Source organism: Priapulus caudatus, unplaced genomic scaffold, assembly GCF_000485595.1.
Source record: "Priapulus caudatus unplaced genomic scaffold, Priapulus_caudatus-5.0.1 Scaffold152, whole genome shotgun sequence".
In the NCBI taxonomy this organism is placed as follows: domain Eukaryota; kingdom Metazoa; phylum Priapulida; class Priapulimorpha; order Priapulimorphida; family Priapulidae; genus Priapulus; species Priapulus caudatus.
In genome coordinates, this window is record NW_014577213.1 from 155,397 (window position 1) to 165,283 (window position 9,887).

A 9,887-nucleotide genomic window follows, 5' to 3' on the forward strand; every position below is an offset into this window, starting at 1 on the left:
TAGAAGGCTAGTAAATGACGAATTTCCCTTGTTTATTAATGTCACACTCCTCCCTATTATCTACTCCTGATAATATATAGTTCTATAGTACATTTCTTTTATGCAATCAATACGTAGATTTGTAAGTAGTTGTGCCAATGATGAATAAGGTTCAACGTGAGGAGATTTATGTCGATGGCAGACAGGCAGAAAGACAAAAGGGAAGGTCGATGGCCCATACACGCCATCATCGTCATCACAATCAACAACACTGATCCTGATCAGGTAAACCAGTGCGGGGCGACGATGCTAGGTCAACTTTTCCCGCGTGCTGCAGCTGTCAGTTAGTGAGTGAGGCATACCTCTGCATGATGTAGGAATAGTAGTGGCCTCCGCTGGCCTGACCACTGTGCACCAACACTCCGACAAGCCTATACTTGCTGCACACGACCCCTCGAGACACGTCCACCTCATCGTCACTGATCACCTCTCCTGTAATACACACACGCACACAGGGGTAGAAATTAACTTGTGAACAAGAGAGTCCAACAAGAGGAGGCCGCAGCAAAATGAGGGAGTCCGCAGTCTGAAGTTCAAAACTAAAGATATTAACAATAACTTATGTGCTTATTTTGAAGATTCATGTGGTTGCACGTCTGCCAAATTTTCTTTGGACATTAGCTGAAAGAATACGGTAATTCCGCGACGCCATGCTCTTGAACGAACTAGTTAGGCAGAATTTTCATGGAGTCACACGAACTCCTGCGTATGTCAAATCAGGGAGTCCGACAGTAAATCAGGGACTATTTGACTCTGGGCTCCCGTTAATTTTGCACCCTGCGCACATGTGCTATCGACAGCATGATAGAAAATCCAAGTGCATTATTAGCAGCGAGAAAAGCAAGAGCGTGTGCTTCAAATTTATAATATTATAACGATTTTTGATATTATGATTATGATTATTAATAATATTATTTGTTTATATTCTTATTACAACTATTGTCATATGTTGTTATTATTCTTAAATTAAATTAAATTTCCATTTATTATACGTGACGCCAACACCAAGTGCACCATATGCTACTGGTAAACAGGACAGAAACGTGATGGTACATGCACTCTCAACCCTCAAACTGAACACGATTAGTGAATGTTCTCCACACCTAGATGCTACACCAACGTCTCAATGGGAAGTCGATTATAAACGCGTTGCTCACAAGTTACGTCACGATTTACGTCACGATTGCCACTTCTGCCGATCACTCACTCACCTTCGATTTTCGCGAGACCTTGCACCGTGTACGGCTCCATGTCTATTTCTCGTGGAAACTCGAAGTAGTCGTTAAATTTAATTGCACATTCCCGTTCGTAATCGTAATCAAATCGCTTGAGCTGAATCGCCAACACGTGAGGTAGCTTTCTCAAACAGAGTCGCTTCACTGTATCAACCTTAAAATGGGGGAAACAACAACAAGGTTTGACAACGACCCGGTTTAATTAAAAGTTTAACAGTTGTGATCAGGCAGTGAATTACATACGTATTCCCCGCAGTCAGTCCCCTGCCACCCGCGACTCACCGGCTGGCTGGACTGCATCTTCGCGGCGACGTCGCAGCAGCGTATCAGCTGTGAGACGACCTGGTAGAGCTTGCCCAGCTCTGCGTAGCGGTACTTGATCGGCGGACCCGGTCCCTCGTCCAACGCAACCAGCATGAACGTCGCGGGCACACCGAGCCGCAGCAGCTGCGTCCTCTGCAGCAGGGTTCATAGTAGTAAGACACATGTTGAAATAAGGACTTATAAGACCATTTCTGGAGGCCAAAATAAGACTTTTTAACGCGATTTATGATAGATCACCGACTATTAAAGTACACTAATAATATTTATATACACAATTGCACAGCAGATTTAATTATTCCGTATTATATATACAACAATTCTTACTCTAAGTCGAGAAAAAATAAGGACTATTAAGTACTTTTCTAAGATTTCACCAAAAATAAGTACTAATAAGGGCCCTTATTTTATTTTTGGCAAAATAAGTACTTATAAGACTTTGGAAGACCCGCTACGAACCCTGTACAGCGCGAACAAACGCACGCGTGGGAAAATATACGTCAATCTACCGATTGAAAGTACTTCCAGTACTTCGAAACTAATTTTCACCCAGTCTCGTGTTTTCCCCACTTATACGATAGTTATCGCTAGCATAACAACAACTGTCTAGAGTAATGCTTACATGTCGTAGAACCTTCGCACTTAGCTATATTCACCAAAAACATGCACGATTCGAGTTTTGATTACTCGTTTTGATTACCGCTGCAATTTCTTGCGAATCTCGGACTATCTCGTGAAAGCGCAACATATCGGCCAATTTAAAAAAAAGAAACAGAATAAACTAAACAGAATCAGATGCACTTTTGTTTGAATCGTGCACTTGTTTTGAAGGCACCATTTGCAAATAAATTATCGCTATAATCAAATATGCCATGTTGTTACAGCGTGTTCTAAAATTCTAATTTTCTATGCTATAACAGCATAAATTCTTAGTGTTTTTCAAATTGGTGTAATCAGTAATATATCTGCTATGAGGTGAGACTATACTTCGCTATATTTTTTCAGCAATGATTTCGAAACAATGGCTTTAAAATCTATGCAAACACTCTCGATTGCCGCTAAAATGTACTATGTACAAATAAATTTGTGATTAAAAAAACAACGTAAACCTACAACAAAAATCGACAAAGATTTACAAAAAATAATAAATAAAAATTCGCATTACGATAACAATACGTGAATCGGCTGTGCAGTCGCCATGGCGACCGCGGGATCACATGCGAGCCTCACCTCTGGCACGCCCAGCGTTGAATACATGAGGAAGAGAGAGAAGTACTGGGTGAGGTGGCGGCTGTGCTCGGACACCTGCTGCTTGAGCAGCGACAGCACTGCCTGCAGGATGTAATCACTCAGTGTGGCATTCACGTCGATCACTTGCACTGCACGAGAAACACGCCGCTCAATAAATGTGTGATAATGCCTCACAGTCAACCCATCCAAACCATCTGACCAGTCATCCATCTATACATCCATGCAGCCATCCATCAATACATCCATGCAGCCATCCGTCCATCCACCCATTCATCTATACATCCATCCGTCCATCCATGCAGCAATCCATCTATACATCCATCCAGCCATCTGTCTATCCATGCAGCCATCCGTCCATCCACCCATTCATCTATACATCCATCCAGCCATCCATCCATCCATCCATTCACTCGTGTGTCCGTTCGTCCATCTGTCCATCTATTCGCCGACCCATCCAATAACCTTCTTACTGACACAACCATCCAAACACTGAAATATCACGAACACCCTCCAGCCCCACGAAGCTACTTTACAAAGCTACTTTAATCGCTCTCTAACTTCTATTAAATTACCCCTCCCCGCATCACGACCCCAGCCCTTCCATCATCACTCCTCGCCTTCCATCACGACTCCACTCCTTCCATCATCACCCCACCTTCTTTATGGTGACACCACCCCTCCATCTCCATCACGACCCCCACCCCTCCATCGCGACCCCCACTCCCTCCATCGTGACCCCACCTTCTTTATGGTGACACCACCCCTACCTCTCCATCACGACCCCCACCCCTCCATCACAACCTCACCCCTCCATCGCGACCCCCGCCCCCTGGCTCACCTGCGTCGGGGAGGTTGGGCGGCGGGCACGGGCCGTCGTCGCGGGTGAAGTGGGCGAGGAAGACGAGTATCTTGAAGAAGCAAGTGCGCACCTCCGACGACGGGCACTCGAGCAGGTACTCAGAGAATCGCTCTGCGTGTGCAAACAGCACGCTGCGCACGAACCAGCCGCGCGCCGCCCGCGCGTAACGCATGTGCGTGCACACCGCGTCGTACCACTCGTTCGCCGGACCCCTGCAATCAATAGACAATCAATCAATCAATCAATCAATCAATCAGATGCCGGATATTGCAGCCATCGCGTTTTACGGCGGTTGATCGGAGGCGGGAGGTTCTGTATTCACCCTCGTCTTGTTTTGTAATTGACGGTGGGACGTTATTACTGTTGTTACTGGGATTAATCGTATTGTGAGACACTGCATAAAATATATTATAATTATTATTATTATTATTATGTATTATATTATGCGTTATGAGGATGTCAGAGTGCACAAGAGACTAGACAACGCGCGACCCGTGGACACTATGACGTCCGACCCCGTGGCAGACTCAGGGTGCGAAATTAACGCGAGTCCGGAGTCAAATACTCCCCCGATTTACTGTCGGATTTACTGATTTGACATATGCAGGAGTCTGTGTGACTCGATGAAAATCTTCTATATACTAACTAGTTCGTTCCAGAGCACAGCCGCACGGTATTACCATACTTTTTCAGCAAGTGTCCAAATAAAATTTGGCAGATGTGCAACCACATAAATCTTCGAAATAAGCACATGCGTTATTTATAATATCTTTAGTTTTGAACTGCAAACTGCGAACTCCCTCTTTTCAAGTGCAGGGAGTCCGTTGAACTCCCTTGTTCAAAAGTTTATTTCTACCCCTGCCGTGGCGTGATACCCCCCAGAGTTACTGCGGTGCGTCGCTTCCGTACCACGCTGCAACCAACGCGCAGACGTGTGCTTGCCGTGCGATGCTCGCACGCAACCCACCGCCGCTCCACAGGGTATTAGCCAGGAATGAATATTGTGGGAGTGCAGGAAAAATATTTGGGAGTGCAATTTTTGTGTGTCTCAGCCAAAACCGCTGTAGCGGTCTTCGTGAACGCCGCAGGCCTTCACGGGGGGGGGAGAGTATGAGTGGGGGTCCTACGTGGGCTCCCACAGAAAATTTCAAAATTTCAAATTTTTTTGGGCCATGCAGTTTCAAAACTGACCGTACAAATCACGGCTGCACGGCTCGCTGGCTAATACGTTTCCGCTCCACGACATCGGTAGCACGTGTATCGCGGTACGTATCGTATAGTGACCTACATATCGAGATACGTATTGCATCGTGATCCCAGTGTCTTGTTACACCTCTAGGATGCACTGTGATGCATCATGCTGCACTGACGCAAGGGCTACGCATGAGGAGAATGAGCATGAACCCACCTGAGTGTCTTTTTCGTGTGGAAACCAACGGTGAAGAGGAACTTGGAAGCCAGCTGAATGCTAGTCATCGCCAACTCCTCACTGTCAGCACTCTGCAAGAGTGGAAGCAACTCTCTCAACACTCTCTCAGTACACACAGCGACACAGCCACGACATGTCACACGCACGCACACACACACACGCACGCACGCACACATGGACCTACACACACGCACGCACGCACCCGGAAACACACACGCACGCACACATGGACCTGCACACCCGCACGCACACACCCGAAATCACACTTGCTCACACACACGCACACACGCGCACACACACGCACGCACGCACACATGGACCCGGAAACACACTCGCGCACACACATGCACACACACACACACACGCACGCACGCACCCGCAAACACACGCGCGCGCACACGCACGCACCCGCAAACACACGCGAGCACACGCACACGCACGCACGCACCCGCACCTGCAAACACAAACACACTCGCGCACACGCACACGCACACTGCGGGATGCCTCACTCTGCGACCTTATAATCTTACAATGCATTTCACTCGTAGTGTACGAACACTACACTTTCATTACATTCCAGTTTCAGAAACCGAAAGCATCAACAAAAAGCGTAGTCATCTTAACCATGTCTTAACGCTAAACGCCGATTCAGCTTTGCATCAAGCTACGTTGATTTAACGTCGCCACTGACGTACCATCTTCTCCTGGTCCGGGCCCAGCGTGACGTAGGGGGCGTTAGCGCTGATCAGTTTCTTCATGAACTGGAAGTACTCGACGCTGAAGTGACTCTTGCTGTGCATGAAGTGAACGTTCTCCTTGCGCACGCACTTGTCGATGGCAGCCGGCATCTTCAACTTGCTCTCTACGGAATGCAGAAACACGTGCTGGTAACAACAAAGCACCTCAATACTGCTGCTGTTGTTGCTGTTATTGTTGTTGTTGTACTTCTTCTTGTTGCTACTGCTGCTGCTGCTGCTGCTGGTGTTGCTGTTGTTGTTGTTGTTGTACTTCTTCTTGTTGCCACTGTTACTGCTGCTGCTGCTGGTGTTGCTGTTGTTGTTGTTGTTGTACTTCTTCTTGTTGCCACTGTTACTGCTGCTGCTGCTGCTGGTGTTGCTGTTGTTGTTGTTGTTGTTGTTGTTGATGTTGATGCTGTTTCTGTTGCTGCTGCTGATGCTATTGGAGTTGTAGTTTTTGTATCGTGGTAAGACCACGGCAAACACTTGCTAAGGCATTATTTAGATGTCGTCAGCGAGATGACGAGTAGAGAAGGTTTTAAGCTGTACCTATCTTGAGATCCTGCAGGCCCTTTAGTACATCATCTGCCATGTCCTTGCGCTCATAGAAGAGGATGTACGCATTCCACCAGCGCTTCTGTCTCCTATACGACGTTCTGAAAATCACACGGTGGCGTCTATAGCGGCTGACGACTAACTATTGACCGTCTGTCACACTAAATACTGCCGATTTGCTCGGTCGAGTCGATTTGTGACAATGCCTGGGACCGAGACACGAGACCGGTAAGCGACGCACAGCAAACGACAGAACCAACTCGATCACAATCATATTTGAGATGTGTGGCAGCGGGAACGACGAAGGCAATAATGCGCTGACAAACTGCCTATGTATTAATTATAGTTGGTTTAATAATTAATCTATCGACCAATAGAACAATGTTAATTGATGTACCAATTGATTAGTTAATCAATAATAGTGCAAATTGGTGACACCCAACCAAGTGAAATAATTACTTAACTACTACAACTACTACTGCTGTTGCTGCTAACGCTACTACTAACAATAATAACAATGTATTAATAGTTATTATAATATTTATTTATTAACAATTTATCAAAAATGAAAGAATGTTACTACCGTCGCTGCTGCTGCTACTGCTACCACTACTAGTAAAAATAATAACAATTTATCAATTTATTTACTTATAATCAATAAATTATTAATAACAGAATAATGTTACTACTGCTGCTACTACTACTAATAGTAATAACTTATTACTACTTTATTTACTAATAATAACTCGTTAACGGCGGCAGATCGGAGGCGAAGAAGGGGAAGACCCAAGGAGACCTAGAGAAGGACCATCGAGAAGGAGATGCGGATGTGTGACCTGTCACGGAACACGCTGAGGCCAGTAGCAGCGGACCGACGACGTTGGAGATCTCTCGTCACTGCCTTATGTGCCAGCTAGGCACCTACGAAGGATAATAACGACAACGGCAAGATGGGGGGGGCATTACTTTTTCAGCATGTGGTCGAACACCTCTCCCGTGTACTCTCCACCGAAGCACTGGTTGCGGATCTCCTCGTCGTCCTGCATGCTGCACTCCGACACCTCACCGTCGTCAAATTTGTACCACTTAGACGAGCCGTCCTGGTTCCTACACCAACAAACAACAAACAATAAATAACAAACAAAAAACCACAAACACTAAACAACAAACACCAAACAATAAACAATAAACCACAAACAACAAACATCAAACAATAAACAATAAACAACAATGCTCAGCGACGTACAGAGGTAAACGTAGGTAGGCGTACGATGTGAGCGTGACTCGTAGCGGCGTGGGCACGCCCGCATCGTTTGTGCTAATTTTTTCGTTGAGCGCAATGCAGGCTGCTTTGCCCTGGCCACTTTTGTGAATATGTTTTGCAGTTATGTAGGTAATATTTAGTATGTATATGTATTTTACTATAGAACTATATATTATGTTTACACACACACGCACGCACGCACGCACGCACGCACGCACGCACGCACGCACGCACGCACGCACGCACGCACACACACACATACATAATATATAGTTCTATAGTACATTTCTTTTATGCAATCAATACGTAGATTTGTAAGTAGTTGTGCCAATGATGAATGAGGTTCAACGTGAGAAGATTTATGTCGATGGCAGACAGGCAGAAAGACAAAAGGGGAGGTCGATGGCCCATATACACGCCATCATCGTCATCACAATCGACAACACTGATCCTAATCAGGTAAACCAGTGAGGGGCGCCGATGCTAGGTCAACTTTTCCCGCGTGCTGCAGCTGTCAGTTAGTGAGTGAGGCATACCTCTGCATGATGTAGGAATAGTAGTGGCCTCCGCTGGCCTGACCACTGTGCACCAACACTCCGACAAGCCTATACTTGCTGCACACGACCCCTCGAGACACGTCCACCTCATCGTCACTGATCACCTCTCCTGTAATACACACACGCACACAGGGGTGGAAATTAACTTGTGAACAAGAGAGTCCAACAAGAGGAGGCCGCAGCAAAATGAGGGAGTCCGCAGTCTGAAGTTCAAAACTAAAGATATTAACAATAACTTATGTGCTTATTTTGAAGATTCATGTGGTTGAACGTCTGCCAAATTTTCTTTGGACATTCCATATTCGGGATTCCGAATTCCGCGACGCCATGCTCTTGAACAAACTAGTTAGGCAGAATTTTCATGGAGTCACACGGACTCTTGCGTATGTCAAATCAGGGAGTCCGACAGTAAATCAGGGACTATTTGACTCTGGACTCCCGTTAATTTTGCACCCTGCACACATGTGCTATCAACAGCATGATAGAAAATCCAAGTGCATTATTAGCAGCAAGAAAAGCAAGAGCGTGTGGTTCTAATTTATAATATTATAACGATTTTTTATATTATGATTATGATTATTAATAATATTATTTGTTTATATTCTTATTACAACTATTGTCATATGTTGTTATTATTCTTATTAAATTTTCATTTATTATATGTGACGCCAACACCAAGTGCACCATATGCTACTGGTAAACAGGACAGAAACGTGATGGTACATGCACTCTCAACCCTCAAACTGAACACGATTAGTGAATGTTCTCCACACCTAGATGCTACACCAACGTCTCAATGGGAAGTCAATTATAAACGCGTTGCTCACAAGTTTCGCCACGATTGCCACTTCTGTCGATCACTCACCTTCGATTTTCGCGAGACCTTGCACCGTGTACGGCTCCATGTCTATTTCTCGTGGAAACTCGAAGTAGTCGTTAAATTTAATTGCACATTCCCGTTCGTAATCGTAATCAAATCGCTTGAGCTGAATCGCCAACACGTGAGGTAGCTTTCTCAAACAGAGTCGCTTCACTGTATCAACCTTAAAATGGGGGAAACAACAACAAGGTTTGACAACGACCCGGTTTAATTAAAAGTTTAACAGTTGTGATCAGGCAGTGAATTACGAAACAAAAACGTATTTCACATCGGCCTGTTCCAGAAATATATTACATTTTTCTGCATATCTCTATCCCCCTCGCTCTATCTCTCCTCTTTGTTTCTCTCCCTCTCTCACTCTTTCTGTCTCTGTCTCTCTCTCTCTCTTTCCCTCCCTCTCTGTGTCTCTCTCTCCCTCTCCCTCTCCCCCTCTCTCTCTCTCTCCCTCGCTCCTCCCCTCTTGTCTCCTCACCTTCTTGTTACACTTCTCACAGTGGTAAGCGTTAGCACCCTCGAGCAGATCTCCCTTCACATACTGCTCTAATGACTCGACAAGGTTACTGTGCAGCCGGATATCTATGTTGAGCGCGGTGAACGGCTCCTCCCGTGAATACCTGCAATCATCATCATTGTTGTCATCACCATCGTCGTTGTCACCGTCATCATCATCACCACCATCAGCATCGTCATCGTCATCGTCGTTGTCACAGTCATCATCACCACCACCATCAGCATCGTCATCGTCATCGTCGTTGTCACA

At 45.6% G+C, this 9,887-nt stretch overlaps 1 protein-coding gene across 1 annotated transcript in view; it reads right to left on the minus strand.

The window, feature by feature from the left end:
* LOC106806285 (probable ubiquitin carboxyl-terminal hydrolase FAF-X) overlaps positions 1 to 9,887 on the minus strand; it is a gene marked incomplete in the record, with an annotated part of 50,954 nt that overhangs the window by 5,810 nt on the left and 35,257 nt on the right. The window contains 12 exon segments of the mRNA XM_014808169.1: positions 342 to 471; positions 1,251 to 1,428; positions 1,557 to 1,730; positions 2,826 to 2,974; positions 3,685 to 3,917; positions 5,114 to 5,205; positions 5,830 to 5,996; positions 6,421 to 6,527; positions 7,393 to 7,533; positions 8,227 to 8,356; positions 9,113 to 9,290; positions 9,600 to 9,741. Of these exon segments, the coding sequence (XP_014663655.1) occupies positions 342 to 471; positions 1,251 to 1,428; positions 1,557 to 1,730; positions 2,826 to 2,974; positions 3,685 to 3,917; positions 5,114 to 5,205; positions 5,830 to 5,996; positions 6,421 to 6,527; positions 7,393 to 7,533; positions 8,227 to 8,356; positions 9,113 to 9,290; positions 9,600 to 9,741 (1,821 nt within the window).